This window comes from Hypanus sabinus, chromosome 6 (genome assembly GCF_030144855.1).
Source record: "Hypanus sabinus isolate sHypSab1 chromosome 6, sHypSab1.hap1, whole genome shotgun sequence".
NCBI classification, from domain to species: domain Eukaryota; kingdom Metazoa; phylum Chordata; class Chondrichthyes; order Myliobatiformes; family Dasyatidae; genus Hypanus; species Hypanus sabinus.
Window position 1 is genome coordinate 104,961,933 of NC_082711.1, and position 21,962 is coordinate 104,983,894.

At 40.8% G+C, this 21,962-nt stretch overlaps 1 protein-coding gene across 2 annotated transcripts in view; it reads left to right on the top strand.

Annotated features, from left to right (window-relative positions):
• Positions 1 to 16,077, top strand: part of bcas2 (BCAS2 pre-mRNA processing factor) — a 41,269-nt gene extending 25,192 nt beyond the window's left edge. Inside the window, exons 5-7 of one of the 2 annotated variants that reach the window (XM_059972686.1) lie at positions 2,065 to 2,115; positions 3,974 to 4,054; positions 15,545 to 16,077. In XM_059972686.1, coding sequence (XP_059828669.1) covers positions 2,065 to 2,115; positions 3,974 to 4,054; positions 15,545 to 15,671 — 259 coding nt within the window. In that variant the 3' untranslated portion in view covers positions 15,672 to 16,077. The remainder of the gene's footprint in view (positions 1 to 2,064; positions 2,116 to 3,973; positions 4,055 to 15,544) is intronic. The other variant, XM_059972687.1, reaches the window with a different exon arrangement.
• The last annotated feature ends 5,885 nt before the right edge of the window (positions 16,078 to 21,962 follow it).

Below are 21,962 nucleotides of genomic sequence, written 5' to 3' on the forward strand. Positions count from 1 at the left end.
ATCCTAGCTTAATCACAAGACACTTGAAAATGACCGGTTAACCTACTAACTAGCACATCTTTTGACTGGGGGGGGGGTGGTGACCAGAGCACCTGGAGGAAACCCACACAGTCACAGGGAGAACACAGACTGCTTACAGACAGCGTTGGAGTTGACATTCGAATTTCCATGCCACAAACTGTAATAGTGTTGCACAAACCACTACACAAAATTAAATGATCCCATTCCATTTCTTATTGCACTATTGTGTTCAGAGGTTTTGTTGCCCTCGGGTAACCATTGTAATTCATTGTGTGAACCAGATGGACTCACTCAGAGACATAACCAAACGTGATCCAATCTCTATATTGAATTTCCAAAATTCGATACCTAAGCTACAAAATGAGATATCTGATCTGTTGCAACGAAGATTCTGAAGAATGTCATAAAAGAAAGGCAAATATGTTTAGGGAAGGAGATTCAAACCTTGGGAATGTGCCACTTAAGGGATGGCTTCATTCTGGACTGATTAAAAAAAAATTGGGAGCCAACAAAGAAATAGAAACATAGAAAACCAACAGCACAATATAGGCCCTTCGGCCCATGAAGTTGTGCCGAACATGTCCCTACCTCAGAAATTACTAGGCTTAGCCATAGCCCTCTATTTTTCTAAGCTCCATGTACCTATCCAAAAGTCTCTTAAAAGACCCTATCGTATCTGCCTCCACCACTGTTGCTGGCAGCCCAATCCACTCACTCACTACTCTCTGAGTAAAACAACTTACCCCGACATCTCTTCTGTACCTACTCCCCAGCACCTTAAACCTGTGTCCGCTTGTGGCAACCATTTCAACCCCGGGAAAAAGCCCCTGACTATCCACACGATTAATGCCTCTCATTATCTTATACATCTCTATCAGATCACCTGTCATCCTCCGTCGCTCCAAGGGAAAAAGGCCGAGTTCACTCAACCTATTCTCATAAGGCATGCTCCCCATTCCAGGCAACATCCTTGTAAATCTCCTCTGCACCCTTTCTATGGTTTCCACATCCTTCCTGTAGTGCGGTGACCAGAACTGAGCAATCTCAGAGTGGAAACAGCTGAAGGGCTTGAAGTTTTCAGAATTAGTTCATTGTCTGGGTGTTTGATTAAGACTATGAAGTGGTTTCAAAGACTATGCAAGAATATTAGTGTTGCTCGACTGGGAGCCATGGTATAAGTTAGTGACAAAAGGATAATTGAGCAGGATGGTACAAATTAGAATACATGCAGCAGAACTTTTATTGAGCTCAAGTAAGATGTAATGTACCATAAAATTCAGAAAACCTGGAAGGCTGAGAATTTCTGTGCTAGGCTAGCATATTTTCCAGACTATTGCATCAGAATCAGGTTTAATATGACCAGCATATATCATGAAATTTGTCAATTTTGCAGCAGCAATACAATGCAATACATGATAATATAGGGAAGAAAACTGAATTACAGTAAGTGTATGAATATCAAGTAGTGCAAAAACATAAATAATAAAAAGTAGTGAGGTAGTGTTCATGGTTTCAATGTTCATTCAGAAATTGAAGGGCAGAGGGAAAGATGTTGTTCCTGAGTTGCTGATGGTAACAGTGAGAAGAGAGCATGTCCTGGTTAGTGGGGGTTAATGATGGACATCATCTTTTTGAGGCACTGCTCCTTGAAGATATCTTGAATGCTACGCAGGCTCCTACCCATGATGCAAGCATGGAAACTGGTCCAGTATGTGAAAAGGAGTATAGCAGTTACTGCCTGGTCAGCTGGCTTATAAACACTCAGGATTTCAGAAAGGTAATTTTCCTATGAGGCCAGACACAAAAATGTAGGAATACCCGAGGCTAGTAGTACCAATGACTAAGATGAAAGTTCAACAGTAGATAAGCAGAAACAGTGCCAAAAATGGAGATGAGTGGTACTCAAGCTGGCAGAGCATTAAGTCAATGAAGTTGGAGGAAATTTGTTCATCCAATTCATAACAGATTAGTTGGTAACAAAATAATAATTTTACAAGCGTTTTAAAATTTCTTTTTCACCTTTCCTTTCTCCCTTGTCATTAGCAATCTGGTACAGATGATTGAAAGTGCTCAGAAGGAGCTGCAGAGACTAAGGTTAGTATTTTGGAGTTTTGCTGTTGTGTCAATTTTTACATGTGGTTTTTGTCTGTCTGGTGATTGTTACTCCTGTGTAAGTTGTTGGTCCGATTGAAGGAGATGCTGAATGGCTGTTTACCCTTGGCTTTATGGATAGAAGATATCTACTCTTGAGACAGTAGATCTCTTCTATCCACAACAATCCTTAGCATGTACAAATTTTTAGAACTTCTGGCTTCAGCCATCTGATTGTAGTGTTAGTGAGACAGATCACTATCATAAAAGATTAAATTTTTCAATGGTTTAACTAGAGACATGAGATTCTGCAGTTGCTGGAGATCTTGAGCAATGCACTCATTGCCGGAGGAATTCAGCAGGTCGGGTAGCATCTGTGGAGGGAAGTGAACAGTCAACATTTTGGGCTGAGACTTTATGAAGGGTCGTCCCAAATTGTCAACTGTACATCCCCTTCAGTAGATGCTCCCCGACCTGAGTTCATCCAGCATTTTCTGTGTGCTGCTGTTTGTAGTGCGCATTTAATCTGAATGATTTTATCAAAAACCATCATGTTAAATGCTCCAGAATGTTTTACTGCTTCTGCTTCTCGGGTGTGTTGCATGAAATATTGCTATGAGTTCCTTGGAAAAATGATTGGGAGAATGCTTAGCTTTAGGAGTGTTAAACATATTATTGTGTTCTATATGCAGTTTTTTGCTTATTATTTTTCTGTAACTAAGCACAGAATTATGTACGTTGTTCATTGCTGATAAAGTTGCTTGGAGAGTTGGGATCATAATTCAGAAAAGGGCTGGATGGTATCAAGCAGAATAATACATTTTAAAAACCTTTGCAAAGCTGAAATGTTTGGTTTTGAATGTGAACTCTGAAATATATTTCAATACATAGTTGTGTTTTTGTACTGAATTTCCTTTATATATGTGCACAGTAAATTCTTAAATTCAGCATGGCAAATAAACAATTAGTGGACTAGAAGGAAGCATTTGGTAACTTAAGTTGTGAAATTCAAACTATTGAGTGTACTGCCAGTCCTCTATGAGATTCCTTCTTTAGCGCTTTAGTTTCTCCACCTATCATCTCCCAGCTTCCTACTTCATCCCACCCTGCCCCTCATCTGGTTTCATCTATCACCTGCCAGCCTGTCCTCCTTCCTCTCTCCCTACCATCTTATTCTAGCTTCTGCCCCCTTCCTATCCAATCCTGATGAAAGTTCCTGGCCCACAACGTCGACTGGTTATTTCTCTACACAGATGGTGCCTGACTTGCTGAGTTCCTCCAGTATTTGCTATGTGTATTACACTCCTGTGGTGGTTTGGCAGAGATTGATCTGACTTGTTTCAGCAGTGAGGAAGTATTTTCTCCTGATTTATTTTTGTGTTGTTTTCTATACTGGTTGGATGTCTAGTCTGCAAACTGCATGCATTTTTTGGCAAATTTTCTAAAGCCCTTGTGGCCCCAGTATCTGGGAAAAAGAATTTATTTATATTTTTTTTGTGAAGTTAATAATTTATGGGAGTAATATCTCAAAGTGTTGGATTTTTTCCTTCTAACTTATACATTTATTTTCCCCCTTATTCTATACTGAAGTTGCTGACTATGGTGCAGGTCAGCAGGTGATCTCCAGTGTCTCATCACCTTGCCTGTTGATTCCATCTGAGCATAAATCTTGAGTGTCACCTCAATGTATTATGTGGAAGGGATTATAGGCCAGTGTCATGTCAAGCACTTTTTCCTAATGTCATTAAATGGTAATCAAAAATTAAAATCCTCTATTTCTCAGTTCCATTTTTGAGGAACAATTCTTTAAGTCAACATTATCAATTTCCTAATTTTGTGTACACAATTTTGTTTGATTCAGAAAACAAATTCAAGACCTAAACTGGCTGAGGAAAAACGACCAGCTTGCTGCTGGCAGTAAACTTCGAGAAATGGAATCCAAGTGAGTGAAATGATGTTGGATTGTAGAATTTGCTGTACTTATTGAAAGGCTGAGGGGTACATTTGCCAACTTGTACATCTTGACATAGTTTTGCAAGTTTGCTTATTTCTCAGTTCAAAATAGTGCCAGTGTGAATATAAATCTGATTCCACTGTCAAGATTTGTGCATGATCAACTGACTCGAGGGAAAAAAAGTAACACTACGTGCATATCCCTTTCATACAGCAAACATACTGTGCCTCTGATGGAGCTGATGAATGAATTCCTCCAACATGGCTGTCTGTTAAATGTAAACGTGCAAAGCAAGACTAATAGCACCCTGGATTTATCTGAAGATGAATTCAGTTCCCATCGTGGCATCTGGAGAACATAAATCTGGTTATAATCTGGAACAAAATGTTAGTCTCAGCATTGGTGAGGACAGAACAACCAAGTGCACTTTTTTTTAAAAAGAAAAAACATGTTTGCTTCACATTGGGGAAGAAAATCAACTGTTCTTGTTTGAAATGTTCTATTTCTTCCTTCAGACCCACAGCAGTTAGAAAGGTGCTTATAGTTTGTATTTGCTTGAAAAGCCATTCATTTGTAGAAAACCTAAAACAAAACCTGACTGCAACACTGAGTGGTTCATCCAGTGTGAGAAAATATAAAGCCAACCCAGCCAGCATGACTTTTATATAATTTAAAGTGCCGTTCCAGAAGCGCTGAAAGAAACTCTGACAATTACAGTAACAACATCGTGACTTTCAGCCTATAACCCACATTGGTCCATCAAAGGACAGACTTCCAGAAGTGGGGGTACAGTGGTACACTGTTGGGAAGAGATGGCCCTCAAGTCTTCTCAAAATTGACTGGCTCCTACAAAACCTCATTGCATCATATCAAACCAAGGCAAGGAAATCTGACTGTGGTCCACAGCTGAGTTATGTAATTTACCATATTTGCAGATCAATTTGAAGTTTGTGATTCTTAGATAACCATCACATGTAATCATGAAGAAAAATGGATATATAAATGAATAAATGGAGGGTGAGGCACCATGAAAGAACCATCCAATTGCAGAAAAGCAGGAGCTGATACTTACTAATTTGCAATTATTTCCCAGGCAATTTGTTGTTGAAGGCCATGCATCTGTGTCCTAATTGAGTTTGCACATTTTATTTCCTGAATTTTGTGAGTCTGAGGTTTAGGAGGGGGCGGTTGTTGTGCTGGATGTGTGCTTCTGGACAGAATAGCAGATAACAAATGAGAAAATATGCAGATGCTGGAAATCTGAGGAACACACAAAATGCTGGAGGAACTCAGCAGGCCAGGCAGTATCCATAGAAAAAATTAGTCAACGTTTTGAGCCAAAACCCTTCGGCAGAACTGATGAAAAAAAGCTGAGGAGTAGATTTGAAAGGTAGGGGGAAGGAAGAGAGAAACACCTGGCGATATGTGAAACTTTGAGGGGGTGGGGGATGAATCAAAGAGTAAGTTTATTGGTGAAAGAGACAGAAGGCCATGGAAGAAAGAAAAAGGGGGAAGTAGCACCAGAGGGAGGTGATGGACGGGCAAGAAGGTAACATGAGAGAGGGAAAAGAGGATGGGAAATGGTGAAGCAGGATGGGGTCGTGGGGGAGGCATTACTGGAAGTTTGATAACTCGATGTTCATGCCATGAGGTTGAAGGCTACCCAGATGGAATATAAGGTGTTGTTCCTCCAACCTAAGTGTTTCCTTATCACAACAGTGGAAGAGGCCGTGGGTGGACATAGGGGAATGGGAAGTGGAATTAGAATGGGTGGCCACTGAGATATCCCCTTTGTTCTGCGGACAGACATAGATGCTCGGCAGCGAAGCAGTCTCCCAGTGTACACTGGTCTCACCGATATACAGGAGGCTATGCTAGGAGCACCAAACACAGTATATAACCCCAACAGACTAACAGGTAAACTGTTGCCTCACCTGGAAGGACTGTTTGGGGCCCTGAATGGTTGTGAGTGAAGAGGTGTAGGGACAGGTGTAGCACTTGTTCTGCTTGCAAGAGTAAGTGCTGGGAGGGAGATCAGTGGGGAGAGACGAATGGACAAGGGTGTCGCATAGGGAGCGATCTCTGTGGAAAGCAGGAATTATAGGATAGAGGGAAAGATGTGCTTGGTGGTGGGATCCAGTTGGAGGTGGCGGAAATTTTGGAGAATTATGTGCTGGATGTGAAGGCTAGTGGGGTGGTGGGAGTCTTCGCCTACCATCCCACCCGTCTCCGCGTCCAGCACAATTCTCTGAAATTTCTGCCACCTCCAGTAGTAGTAAATTTGGAATGCTTCAGTAAACGTAAATTGAAAACTTGATTTCCTTGAGGATGAATACTTGTATGATTGTAGAGAAGTGTAAGTAATATATTTAGTAGTGAAACAAAAAAATCTGTCTTTGTATTGTAAAGTAGCCTTTCTTCTGCTCAAAGTATCTTTTATTTATTTTGGAAATGAATGTGCAGAAATCTAACCCATAAAGTTCACACATATGAAAAGCAAATCAATTAGCTTGTCACTGAATTACCAGTTTGGAAAGACTGGCTCATGGGCCATGTGTGCTCTGCACCAGCACGGAATGTGCTGACCAACTGCAGTGAGGTGGCAGATCCTAACACACAGAAATGGAATAATGTGATTGTCTGAATGGTCAGGACAAATGGAGTGGTTCCAGAGCAGAAAGGAAGGGAGCAGTATGACAGATTAAAACAAATTGTGAAGCTGCTGATTTAAAAGAAAGTAGGAGAAGGGAAAAGAAAAGATCAAAAGAAATGAGGCAATAATTAAATTATTGGGAACCGGGACAAGATGGTTAGATCAAAGAATGAGGACAGGGTGGTTAAAATGAGAGGAACTGATGACAGCAAGATAAATGGAAAAAGTGGGGAGGAAGAGGCGAATTGAATTAAAGAACTAAAGAATATGGCCAGAGAATTGGGAGGAAACGAAATATCAAAAGGAGAGCAGATGGTTAGTTCAAAGGGGAAAGGGAGCAAACTGAGAGGGGAGTTGGATTGATAACTCGGAGCCAGGACGGAGATAGTCAAGCCAAAAAGCCACGTAAAAGATCAGATCAATATAATGGGAAAATAGAGCCAAAGGTTAAATCATTAGAATGTATGGGAAGGAGGAGGATAGGCAAAATCATAATTGATCAAAGATGGCGCCAGTGAACCATGGCAACATGCTGCAGGCTGCATGCAAAACTTCTAAATATATCTCTTTTGAATATTGAAATCTGCAGCATATAATTTCCCTTTAAGCAATGTATTTTTGAACCACCTTAATGAATTACCAATTTTGTGATCTTCTGGAATACTCTGGACATAACTCTCAAGCATGCAGGTATGGCACCTTTAAGCAGACAAAGGTACATCGCCACAGTCAAAAGTGAGAGAAGAATGGTTAATTCCAAACCAGGTTGAAAAACCGAGGAATGAGGTACCCCTCTACCCAGCATCTCATTAGCAAATGTTCATTTACTAGAGAACAGAATTGAGGACCCAAGGGCAAGATTGCTGTATCAGAGGGAAAAGAGAAATTGCTGCATTGTATTCCACGGAGAGATGGCTCACTCCAGACATTACTGATGCATCAGTAAGACCCCAGGGTTTTTTCAATACTCAGATTGGACCGAACTGATTTGGAGAAAGCAAAATGTTGTGAGGGGGGTGTGTTTCATGATAAACTTTCTGGTGCTCCTATGTGGTGGTTTTGTCGTACTCTTGTTCCCCCTATCTAGAGCATCAAACGATTAAGTTCCGACTTAACAAAAGAGTCCTTCTCAGTGATCCAGACTGCAGTTTACATATCACCAAAAGCTGACACTCGAGTAACCAGGCACTCAAAAGATATTGAATGCTGTCATCACCAAACAAGAAACTGTCAACCCCAGTGTGTTTCAAATTATAGTCGGTACTTTATTCAGTCTTGTTAGAAGAAATCTCTGCTGAATTAAAGGTGAGGAATACCTGTTGTTCCATGCCCACATCACATTTCAAGAAATCAGACCAGTTTTACCTGCATACAGGCAGGGGCTAAGGAACAAAGCTCCAGAGATTAGGACAACAAAAAGGGGATCGCAGGAGGCAGAGGAGCAGCTACTGGATTGCTTCGAGCTGTTTGACTGGGCCATGTTCAAGGACTCATCAGAAGATCTGAATGAATACACCATGGTTGTCACAGACTTCATAAAAACAGTCATAGATTGAGTGTGTCCCCACAAAATCATTCAGAGAATTCCCCAACCAGAAGCCCTGGATGAACTATGAGATCTGCAATCTGCTGAGGGCCAGATCAGTGGCATTCAAGTCTGGCAACCAAGTAAGAAACAAAAGGTCCAGGTATGATCAACAGAAAACCATCTTGCAGATGAAGTGGCAATTCTGGATTAAACTTGAACCACTGAAGGATGCTCACTAGCTGTGACAGAGCTTAAATCCTGTTGCATTTTTCAAAGCGAATCAAGTGATGTGAGTGACAACAAGGCTTTACTCCCAGATGAACTCAATGCCTTCTGTGTTTACTTTGACTATCAAAGCATGGAGGAACCTTCAGGAGGGCAAGCCCACAGAAAATACATGGCTTAGATAGGGTACCTGTGCTGATCAGTTGGCTGGAGTGTTCAACGATATGTTTAACCTCCCTATCAGCAGTCTAACGTATCCACCAGCTTTAAGCAGGCTGCAGTTATATCAGTGCCTAAGAAGAAGGTAGTAACCTGCCTATTGTCCAGCGTCATTTACATCCACTGTGAAGAAGTATTTTGAGAAGTTGATGATAAAACATCAATTCCTACCTGAGGTACAATTTAAATCCACTCCAATTTGCCTACTGGCACAACAGGTCCACAGCAGATGGCATTTCATTGGCTTTCACTCAATCCTGGAACATCTGGATAGCAAAGATGTAGTCTTTATTGACAACGGCTCAGCATTTAAAACTATCGTATCCTCACAACTAACCATAAACTTCAATACCTGGCCTTAATACGTCCTTGAACATTTGGATCCTCAATTTCTTCACATGCATACTCAGAACGTATGGCAACAACATCTCCATAATCTCCAGAGCACAGATGTACCATAAGGCCATGTGTTTAACCACCTGCTCTACTTGCTTACACTTACGACATGAGGTGAAGCACTGCTGCAGTGCCAACTTAAGTTTGCTGACAACATCCATGTTGTTGGCTTAATCAAAGGTAGTGACGAATTAGCATATAGTGGGAGATTGAAAATCTAGCTGAGTGGTGCCAGGATAAAAGCCTCTCATTCAATGTCAGCAAGACCAAGGAGCTGATTATTGACTTCAGGAGGGGTACTGGAGGTCCATGAGCCAGTTTTCATTGGGGAATTAGAGGTGGAGAGGGTCAGCAACTTTAAATTCCTCGGTGTTATCATTTCAGAAGATCTATCGTGGGCCCAGAACAGAAGTTCAATTACAAAGAAAGTACAGCAGTGCCACTACTTCATAGGAGTTTGTGAGGATTCATTATGACATATAAAATGTTGACGAACTTGTATAGATGTGTAGTAGAGAGTATATTGCCTGGCTGCATCACAGCCTAGTATGGAAACACCAATGCCCTTGAATGGAAAAGTAATGGGTAAAGCCTTCCCCACCATTGAGCACATCCATATGGAATAGTGTTACAGGAAAGCAGCATCCATCACCAAGGACCTTCACCACACAAGACAGGCAACAATTTCTTGATGGCAGCTGTGAGAAAAGTGCAAGAGCCTCAGGACTCACACCACCAGGTTCAGGAACAGTTATTACCCCTCAACCATCAGACTCTTGAACCAATGGGATAACTTCACTTGACCTATCATTGAACTGTTCCCACAACCAATGGACTCACTTTCAATGACTCCATGTCAGCTTCTTGATACTTATTGTTTATTAATTTTTTTGTTTCTGTATGTGCATAGTTTGTTGTCTTTTGCACATTGGTGCTTTCTTACTTTTGGGTACAGTCTTTCATTGATTCTATTATGGTTCTTGGATTTACTGAGTATGCCTGCAAGAAAACCAATCTCAGGGTTGTATATAGTGACATACAGTACTGCTAAAGTCTTGGGCACCCTAGGCATTTATATAAGCTTTGTTTTCAGATGTTTATTTTTTCTTTATTTTCAGCATTAGTGTATCAGTAGAAAAGAACAAATTGCAAATTTCCAAACATTCATTTTCCAAAAAATTAAATGTTATGGAGAAATTTTTCTGTTTCATTAAATGATATTAATAGAGTACTGCAGTACCTAAACAGAGCTCATGTGCAAACTTGGCCCGTTAGTCAGCTCTCCTAACAGCCACGTGACTCGGCGGTGAGAAGGCCGTGTTTTATCAACAATATACGTCTAGGGTCGGTATGATTTGGGGTTCAACCAAACAGGAAAGTTGGGATGTTTTGATTAACGGAACCCCAATTTTAGTGAATCCTGTGTAAATACTGCTCATACACAATCGTCAGTTGGCAAGAAATACAGTAACAGATCATACACAGCATACAATTTTAAAGAAAATGTACTTAATATCTTCAGCTTTATCACATTTATTAAGAGAAAGAAAATAAAAGAAAGACCCATTACAGTTAAACCAGTCTAATATGTACATGGCGTCATTCGTGATCCTGTCTTTGTATCTCCCACCAAAAAGACCATGACACTCCCCCCCACCCGTGTCCATCACAGATCTCCCACAGCTTTCTCCCAATTCCATCATCTTGATTGGCTGACGCAACATTCCGAAGTTGAACATCATAGCCCCTTATCTTTAGCTGAAACCAAAACATTCTACCAACAGAGCACACTGCTTTTGCAGAAAGCTACTAAATGAAGTACCCCGCAGCATTAGCAGTAGAAATCTTAACCATGTCATTACTCCACTTTTCAAATAAAAACTTGATTACTTTTAAGTGTATAACCCAAATAAAAATAAGTGCCAATGATCAATGACAATGAACTGAACTGATTAATTGAAATAGAAATGAGTGTAGAAGGAATCAAACTGGGTGAAGGACAACAACAGTAAAAGGTGAGGGTGTACCAGATGTGCCGGGTTAACCTTCAAGTCATCAATTCTTAGACTATGGTAAGAGTGAGCATAGTAACAAGCCATGAGGTGGTCATCATGCCTCAGCAAGGTCTCTGCTAAACAGAGATCTTGCGGCAGACAGATGTGCTGTCTGAGCTCTACTGGAGAATCTCAAAGAAACGGGCAAGGCTGACGAGCAGAAATGCAGTGGTCAGCCACAGAAACTGGTGCAGCAACCAAGAGATTCATTGAACTGATATCCGTTCTAAATCAGGAGAAGCCCAGCACTACCATCGGGTCTGAACTCTCAGGAACCATTGGAATCCAAGTATGCACCTCTATAGCTAGGAGAGGTCTCGTCAGAAGTGGTCTTCATGGAAGAGTTGTTGCCAAAAAGCCACTCCTCCGAAGTGGAAACAAAAGTCAAGAGACTCGCCTACACACAAAAACCCAGGAAGTGGGGATGCTGAAAAATTGTAGCAAGAGCTCTTGAACTGACAGTTCAAAATTTGAAATATTTAGCTCAAACAGGAGACAACTGGTCAGTCCATAGAAGAGCTGAAGAGTGCTGCATGGATGAGTGTCTGCAGACAACAGTGAAGTACAGTAGAGCTTCCCTGCATGTTTGGGGCTGCATTTCTGCATGTGGAGCTGGTGATCTGGTCAAAATTAATGGAATCCTCAATGCTGAGATGTATAAGCAGATTCTCATCTCACAATACCATTTTAACTATCTGAAATGAAAAGAAGAACAAGGAGTTCTGCAACAGATGGTATGGCCTCCACAGAGCCCTGATCTCAACATCTTCCAGACTGTCTGGCATTACCTGGAGAGACAGAAACAAGTGAGACTGCCAAAATCTGCAAAAGAACTGTGGCAAGTTCTTCAAGATGCTTGGAATAATCTACCTGCTGATTTTCTTATAAAACTGCACGAAAGTTGATGCAGTTTTAAAGGCAAAGGGTGGTTACAGTAAATATTGATTTGATTTAGCTTTTTCTGTTTAATGTTCTTTTTAATTTTTAGAAGCTTTTCATTATTTTTGAAAGCATCTTCACTTTACAGGACTTTTGCACAGTACTGTTTATGTACTTTAATTTACTTGGAACTTGAACTTTGAACATATGGACAAAGGGTGGTTGGGTTGTGAGAAACTGGGAGAGGAGTACCAGTAGTTAGACTCCCAAGTAGTAGCAGCTGAGATGGTACTGTTGAAATGCTGAGGGTAATCCAAAAGTAGAACACTGCAAATGAAGATAATCTAAAATAATAGCAAGCTGGAAATAATCAAGTTTGAGTTTAATTATCATGGATATGCCCAAATGAAATAATATTCCTCTGGGGCCAAGTTACAAAACACATTATCAATAGCACACTGCAGTAGCACATACCACAAATAGCATATATGGGTACGATTTCAGAAAAACATGTAGTCACAAAGGAAAAAAATATATAGCCCAAGACCCCGAGTGCCATGACTGTCCTGGTCCAGCTTGTTCTTGCACTGAACACCAAAGTGCAGCACTGACAGGAGGGTCCAGTTCCCAACCCAGCAGGCCCGGCAGAAGCCCCTACTCTCTCCCCTGAGCAGCTGCAACAGGCCACTGCGTCCAAGATGACACTGTGGCTAGGGACTAGTGGTCGCCATAATCTAGGCAAAGCAACTCCCCTAAAGTGTTCTGCAGATTCAAGCTCCTATTTGAAGAGAGGACCTGTTGAGATTTGGGGTTAATGTCTTTTAATGGAACTAGATGGAGAACAGATTTCAAATAGCAAATATGTTGAGGATGGAGGTAGTGAGTGGAGGGTGAGAGTAAAATTTGTAACTGGGTGGAGAATGAGTAGTGAAGCCCAGGCTGAGACAGGATGGTTGCATTGAATGGAACTAACATAGCTGAATATAAGAAAGGATACAAGAAACCTGGCTGGGTGAAGGTTTGATTATAGAAAACTAAGAAGGGGCTATTCATTGGACTGTACGGGATGATGGTTGGATCATAAGCAGTTGGGGAAAGGATAAGGATGGCTGGACTACTGGAAGATAAGGAAAGTGGGAAGGGAAAGTAGAATTACAGGCAGCCGGGGAAAGGAGATGGAAGGTACTGAGGGAGGACTGTCTGGGAAACTTCTTGCACTTTGTTTAAAAAAAAATGTAAGATGGCTGCAGGAGTAAGTCAGGCAATGCCTTAATTTTTTTTTCTACATTCAGTGAGGCCACAGCTGATCTATGTTCAGCCCAAATCCACTTTCCTGTCTGATTGCTTTCAGTCTTCTCATTCTTATATTTCTACCCATCTCAGCCTGGATTCTTGGCATTGATGCGGTTGTTAATTGTGCAATTGGAAAGGATTACAACTGGATTATCTGCATCTGTACAGAATGTATAGCATCTTTCTTGTACCATAGTAGTCTAGTATTCATTGAGGAAAACTTGATGTTCAAACTGCTGAAAGGGGAAGGGAAGCTGTCTTAGTGGACCTTGTTCAAGTTGGCAGAAACAGTGAAAGATGATCCACTGAATGCAGAGTCTGGTGGGGAGGAAGGCAAGGATCAAAGTGGCTGTCCCTGCTACTTGCGCTGCCTGGGATGAGAAGGGGTGAGAGCAGAGCATGGCAAGGATTCATAGGCCCCCTTCTGGATGTTTGCATTTGGGAACTGTAAGAGGTACTGACTTGGACAGAAGTAGAACAGAACAGCTCTGGCTTTAATAATCTTAGTCTATTTATTGAGTAAACACAAAGTCTCTTTGAGGGCTTTTGCTGTTGCTTGGGGGGGGGGGGGGGGGTTAGTGTTTCCACTGGCGCATTTTGGGGGGAAGGTGGGGATTGATGCTTTTGCTGTTGGGTGGGCGAGGGAGGGCTTTGGTGCTTCGATGTTTCTATCATTCATTCTGTGGAGTCTCTTGTGGATGTCTGAAGTGTATGAATTTCAGGTTGTATACTGTGTGCATTCTCTGACATTAAATGAATCTTTGAAAATTTTGGTAAAACAAAATCCAGAGGAACACACACAAAATGCTGGAGGAACTCAGCAGGTCAGATAGCATCTGCAGAAATGAATAAACAGTTGACATTTCAGGCTTTTGGCTCCTTCCTTTCCAGTCCTGATGAAGGGTCTTGGCCCACAACATCAACTGTTTGAGTATTTTGGTTAGAGAATGCAAATTTTTTTGTCCTGTACTGGGTGGTATCCATAAGCATAATTAAATGCAACATGCTCATTTCCAGCATTTCTCAGTGATAGGATTTGTTTTTGTGTAGCAGTGAAGCCTGAGCTTATAGAGTGGGAACATAGCTAATTGTATGGCTCTTAATTTTAAACCGCCCTGTTATTATTGTTGCATCCTGTCTGCTATTGTGCTGTAACAGAAACGCGTTTTGAATGATAAATCTTAGAATGTCCCCACAATTCAAAAAAAACATGGTAGAACTTGGCACAGTGGTCTAGCTGAGCCCATGTCTTGTCAGTTGGCACATCAAAGTACCTGCAATTAAAGGAGTACTTTGGCAGACTCATTTCTCTGATACTCAATCCAGCACCTGGGTAACATCGATCAGAATAACATCAGTCAGTTCACTCACATCCTGGTGGTACTACATGAGCTAATGTATTCAGAAGGGGAGGTATTAAAATATCAACAAAAAAGGGAAATAATGAAGGTAATAATGTTGAGCTGTAAATCTAACTGGAAAGGAAGCAGATATTTCTTGGAGAAGATGGAACTCATTACCAGAGGATGAAAAATAGCTTGGACTGAAACAAATTTGAGTACATGATAAAACTAAAGGTGGATGTTGATGGGATGGATGTTGAACCATCACTGCACCCTGAGTTCCTGATAATTTCAACTAAGTAAAGGATCTCAGGACATTTTACAATGTTTAAAAAAAAAACGATTCACTGAATAACGGTGAGGGTTGTTATCCATTGTTGCTGGTACTTTAGTTTATCAGCTCCCTGTTTGCCAGGGGTCTGTTGGCAGTGTGTTGTGAAGGTCAGGTGTATTTCCCAGGTCCTAATTTTACACCCTGTTTTGTCCTGAATTAGCACTGGTTCTGTCTCGTTAAGTCCCATAGAGTAGGGAAAGACAGAACACAACCAGGAAAATGGGCACTATTGTATTTTGTACAGCTGTGGCCAAGTAATCTGTCTACTGTTAATCACTACCTTAATGTTTGCGTGGAAATACTGCAACCCATAAATGTTGGCATTCCTTGAGTATATGTATTGTTTTAAAAAGTTAATTTGCTTCTGCGAGTACTGAGAATGTTGGATGCAGATACTAGGAAAATAATTCATCATGGCCAATGCTGTACATTTATTGAGCAGATGCATTGAATGCTGTAAGCAAATGAGTGGTCAGCCATATTCCCAACAGTAGCAATAAATCTCACTTTCAATAGTTGGGCAATTAACAGATGTTCACTCTGTTCTGTTTCAGCTGGGTTGCATTAGTCAGCAAGAACTACGAGATCGAGAGAGCAATTGTCCAGCTTGAAGGTGAAATAAACAAGATGAAACAACAGCAAGGGGATGAGAACAAAGAAAATATTCGACAGGACTTCTGATGTCTGAGGGACTAGTCACCCTTTTTGTTCAGTGCTTGTTGTTTTCAACATGGACTTGTGTTCCTATTTATACACTAGTTGCAATAATGACACAGATGGGATTTTTTTTGCTTGTATTTCATGTGTGTTTTGAATTGAGTGGAACAATTTTCTATAATCTTAAATGTTAATGTGAACCCAAAACATTTCATTTTTGTTTCCTCCGCATGAATTAGGTAACTGCCTACTGTCCATTATAGCAGCTGGGGTTATTTATCCTTTTTGAACAACATACCAACTGAGGTTTCCGAAACAGTCACTGCTCAGGATTATCTGTAGTAAAATCTTAATAGAATTTGTATTACATTTTTATAGTTGAATATTTCAAATAAAATGCTGAACATTGCTCGTTTTTACTATCCTAATAGCTTAAATGCCTGGTTATTTATAAACAATATTTTTAGTACATGGCTATTGGCCTGGGAAAAGTCATACAGTGTCCTTTCGTTAAAATGCTTTCAGAGGCATCTTATCTACCATTGTGAGTTTTCATGAGTAAATATGTATTGGATTTAGGTGAAATCAGTTCAGGTCTTGTGTTCTGCCAAACCAAGTTGAACTTGTGTTGTGCTGGAGGCTTTGTTATCTGGGTCAGTTTGACTCTGACAAGATGTGGGTCTCTGCCTTTCAGCAGGATCTGATGAGCAATGTGATGTGGTTGGGAGTTATTTTTGGGTTTGACTGGGTGTGAGCTGTAGTCAGTGACACATAGCATGAGAGTAAATGGGGACCATTGTCTGCAATAGGCCCTACGCTGGCATTGCCTTCAATTTTGCCTCAGTACCATGGCAACATGGTGACATTTTGTCATGTTGTTGCTCTCTACGTCATGTGGAACATTGGGGGCAACCTTGCTGTTCCTCTAGCGTTTGTCTTTTTTATGAGGCTGGGTTACTAGCTCGATGTTCAACCCATCATGGATGGAAAGCAAACACGAGGAAATCTGCAGATGTTGGAAATTCAAGCAACACAGACAAAATGCTGGTGGAACACAGCAGGCCAGGCAGCATCTATAGGAAGAAGCACTGTTGACGTTTCGGGCCAAGACCCTTCGTCAGGACTAACCGAGAGAAGAGATAGTTTTGAAAGCGGGAGGGGGAAATCCAAAATGATTGAAGACCAGAGGTGGAGGGATGAAGCTAAGAGCTGGAAAGGTGATTAGCAAAAGGGATACAGAACTGGAGAAAGAAGAGAATCATTGGACGGGAGGCCTAGGGAGAAAGAAAGGGGGAGGGGAGCACCAGCGGGAGATGGAGAGCAGGCAAGGAGTGATTGTGAGAGGGACAGAGAGAGAAAAAAGGAGGGAAATAATAAATAAATAAGGGATGGGGTAAGAAGGGGAGGCGGGACATTAACAGAAGTTAGAGAAATCAATGTTCATGCCTTCAGGTTGGAGGCTACCCAGGTGGAATATAAGGTGGTGTTCTTCCAACCTGAGTGTGGCTTCATCTTGACATTAGAGGAGGCCGTGGATAGACATATCGGAATGAAAATGGGACGCGGAATTAAAATGTGTGGCCACTGGGAGATCCTGCTTTCTCTGGTGGGCAGAGTGTACGTGTTCCGTGAAATGGTCTCCCAGTCTGCGTCGGGTCTCACCAATATATAGAAGGCCACACCGGACACAGTATATCACACCAGCTGACTCACAGGTTAAGTGTTGCCTCATTTGGAAAGATTGTCTGGGTCCCCGAATGATGGGGAAGGAGGAAGTGTAAGGGCAGGTGTAGCACTTGTTCCACTTACTAGGGTAAGTGCTGGGAGGGAGATCGGTGGGAAGGGATGCGGGGGGGGATGAATGGACAAGGGAGTTGTGTAGGGAGCAATCCCTGCAGAAAGCGGGGTGGGGGAGGGAGGGAAAGATGTGCTTGGTGGTGGGATCCCGTTGCAGATGGCAGGAGTTACAGACAATTATATGTTGGACTCAGAGGCATGCAAGGAACCAGCCAGATATGAACCCAGGACCACACACCTCAAAGTCTGGTGCGGATGCCACTACACCACCGGCCAGCAAATTTTGTCATGAGGGGAATGAATAAAAGACTTCATCCAGGATTGGTTGCGGAGTTTAGTTTATTCATTATCAGTGTTGGGCGTGATATTCTCCAAAATGTTCAAGCTGGGACAGACCAGATATGAGAGAGGTGGGGGAAATACAAGAGCTCAGACTGATTTTGGGTTTGGTTTGAGCATGTGGATTGGCTTTTGAGTTTGGATTTTAATCTTGCACTAAACCTTGGACTCCCGAATGGGAACCCCTGCACTTAATGGACTTGATCAAAGGCTTTAGATTATTAGTGTGTGCACCCTCCCCCTACCCAACCACCATGCAAGACAAAAATTTGTAGTCCACCAATCGAAGAGGCCACCCACTCAGAATGTGATGAGGAAAGACCCCCTAAGCTTAGAGAATCTTTGGAATTCCCTAGAGGGCTGGTGGCTGAGGTAGATTTTGAGGCAGTAGGCAATTAAGAGTTGTTGAGATCATATACACCAATGGATTTGATGAAATGTACTTCATTGAACAGCTGCACATCTAGCCCACTTGTACTTCCATTGTCCTTGTGCATGAAAGTTGCATTTCGCAATAATTTCTAAATAGAAAAGTCAAAGTGACCTTTACAGATACAACTGAACCAAGGATAAAAAGAGTAATTTAGATTTGACACTTTAAGGTCCTGAAATGTAAAGAGAATGAAGCCCCACTTTTCTAAGCCTTGCTTGAAATCTCTGTTCTGATACTAGGCTAATAATTTTCTTTTACATTTTCATCAGTTTCTCTTTATATTATGAAGACTACTGCCAAGAAGTTGAATGGTTACTGCATGGTAGGCTAACAGAACTGTTATTCAAGAACTTAATTCCTGGAAATCCAACTAAGCAAAAGGTTCAACTGTATGACTGGACTGGCCTTGCGCTAGATAAAAAAAGGAGTCTGCTAAGGAAATTGGGTTAGTCCGTACCATGCAGGGGTAAGTTAGGGAAGCAGAAGGCTAGGAATTGAGCTTGAAGGAAGGGGAGAAGAGAGAAGTTTGATAGAGGTTGTGCAGGGTTTGAATGGATAAATAAGTGGAAAAATGACAGGGTTGAGACATACATATGGTAGGGTCATAAGCTGGAAAAGTGCCTTAAACCATGTAGGGGATGAGGTTGAAGCTTGAGGGGGAAGGTACATTTGCAGGAGTGAAGACAACCTAAGTTGGGGGACTCAATGCCAGACTCCATGGACTGGCACCTGTTCATTTTGGGTATTCTTTAAAATAACACAAACACTCCTTGCAAACATGGTGAAAGGTTGCTGTTGTGTAAGCTACCCTTGGATGGAATGGACCAAGTGACAGGGATGAAACCCCAGTGTAACCGAATTAGTGTTGTATGGTGCTGCGCACCGCTGTACATGGCCAATTTCTTTTCCAATAGTTTTATTAGTTTCTACGTAGGGGAATACAGAGTACAAGAAAGTGTATATAAAAGGCCAAAAAAGAAAAAAAAACTACCAATTACATTATATCTGTTCATAATAGCAAACTCATTACCCCGTGTTCATATAAATTAATCAGTAGTTTAATATTGTTCAATATATTTATTACAAAAAAAAGAGAATATAACCCCTATCAAGACAGAAGCTGATCATTAAGGAGAAAAGGTGGTAAAATACCTTCTCATGTAATTAAAATTAATAATAGCCAACATCTGAGTTTAAACAACAAATTGAAGGTTTTGAAAATAATTCAGAAAAGGTCCCCACAATGTTTGAAAGTCTTGACGAGATTCAGAAATTGAACAACGAATCTTCTCTAAATCTAAACATGACATAACGTCGCACAACCATTGATCATGAGCAGGAGGAAAAACATCTTTCCATTTAAACAAAAGTGTCCTAACTATAAGAGAGCTGAAGGCCAAAATATGTAAATCAGATGCCTTCAGCTTAATATCTTGTCCTACAACAATACCAAATAAGGCTGTCGGAGGGTTAGGCTTAAAATTGACTTTAAAAAGTAAGGAAAAAGTTTGAGAAACTTCCTTACAATATTTTTCAAGATTCGGACAAGTCCAAAACATATGGATTACTGAGGCTTCTCCATTATTACATCTGTCACAGTAGGGAGATATATCTGAATAAAAATGAGATAGCTTATCTTTAGTCATATGAGCTCTATGTACCACCTTAAATAGTATGAGGGAATGACAAGCACATAGCAATGAAGTATTAACCAGTTTAAAAATTTCATTCCAGGTTTCCTCAGATATTGAAGTCTGTAAAACTTATTCCCAGAGATTCTTAATTTTGTCTAAAGGAACATTCCTCATCTCCAGTAACATACCATAAATATTAGATATTGAACCATTATTAAAAGGTGTCAAACTAAAAATTATGTCTAGTAAGTTCTTATCCGTGAGATCTTAAAAAGTCTGATTTATAAATATCTCAAAAAGTGAGTTTTGGGTAAGCTATATTTAGCTGACAATTGTTCAAATGAAGAAAGGTTTCCTCCAACAAACAGATCCCAAAAACATTTAATACCCAACCTGTCCCATTCTTTAAAAACTAAATCAATCATGGAGGGTTTAAAAAAAATCAGAATAAATGGGACTTGAAAGGGAAAATCTCAATAAACCAAAGTATTTTCTAAATTGTATCCAGATCATCAGAGTATGATTAACTATGAAATTATCGGTTAGTTGACTTACAGATAAAGGAAGTGAGGATCCAAGAAGGGAAATAATAGAAAATTTATTAACAGAGTTATCTTCTAAAGAAACCCATACCAGACAATCTACACGATTAATGTAATATAGCCAAAACGAAAAGATATCGCATATTAACAGCCAGGTAATTAAACCTAAAATTAGGTAAGGCTAAACCTCCAGATTTTTTAGTTTTTTGAAGATGAACTTTAGTTAAACGAGGACATTTATTTTTCCATATATAAGAGGATAAAATAGAATCAAGAGAGTCAAAATAGGATTTAGGAATAAAAATGGGTAAAGCCTGAAGAAGATATACATTTAGGTAGAATATTAATTTTAATAGAATTAATTCGTCCAATCAATGATATTGAAAGAGGTGACCAATTTAATGATATCCTTCTTACATGATTCAATAAAGTAAGAAAGTTTTCTTTAAACAGGTGTTTGTAATTCTTAGTGACTGTTACATATGTTACATATCCCGTAACTGGACAACTTACCAGCAAAGACAGAGAGGTCCGTTGGAGTCTGATGGCACTATTTTCGAACGTTTTTATTCATAAAGGGGGGCACAAAAGTAAGGTTAATACAAACATTCAGAACATATACATCGGCAAAACTCAATCTAAAGCGCAGGTATAGCAATAATCATCATTAAGAAATAATCATGACTGTTGTCTAGGGGATAATATATTGTCCGTTGGAAATATAAAAGTCACTCAGAAGTCTGCAGCCTTCAGTCTTTTTGGGGAATCGCTGGGTTTCACGTGTTATAGAGAGATTGAGGAGAAACGGAAAAACTTGCCCGGGTCTTTGATGAAGCAACTCCGTTGAATCAGGGGAGCATTGTTTCCCTGTTATTAGTTCGAAGTCCTTCTCGGTATTATCAGCCACCCGCTCCCCAGGCAGAGAAGTTACGGAGCGCATGTGGCTTTTGACTGGCTTCCAGCTATCACGGGAGCGTTGTGCGATCGAGTCCTTCTGGTGCGTCTCTCTGGGGTACCGCCTTCTGCAGTCCCCTTTTATCTTGACTTGCAGAGTTGTAGATGTCCATCAAAGTAGGGTGATGCAATCCCCACCCCCACATTGCCCGAGGGTATCCATATCCGTGGTAGCTGTCACGTAGCAGGGTCATGCCCTCAGCACAGGTTTCTCTAAGAGGCCTGGCCAAAACCATTACATTGTCTCTCATTTGCCTGGGTCCGAGACCCGAATTAATAGTGCTCTTACGATTCTCCGGAAGGAGGGGGCTGCTCCTGCCCCTTTGGCCCCTCAGAGCTGTGGTACATTCATAACACATACAAATAAGTAAATTGATTTCTTATAACTTTAAAAGGGAGATTAGTATGAATTGATATCAAATTATTTAAAAGGAAATAATTCACTCTTATGTAGCTTCAATTCATATCCTGAAAACTGGCTAAAACGGAGAGTAAAGAAAGTACACAAGGTAACGAGCTCTCAACATTAGAGATAAACAGCAATATATCATCAGCATAAAGTGAAATTTTGTGAGTAATACCTCTCCTTAAAATACCACAGATATCATTAGATTCT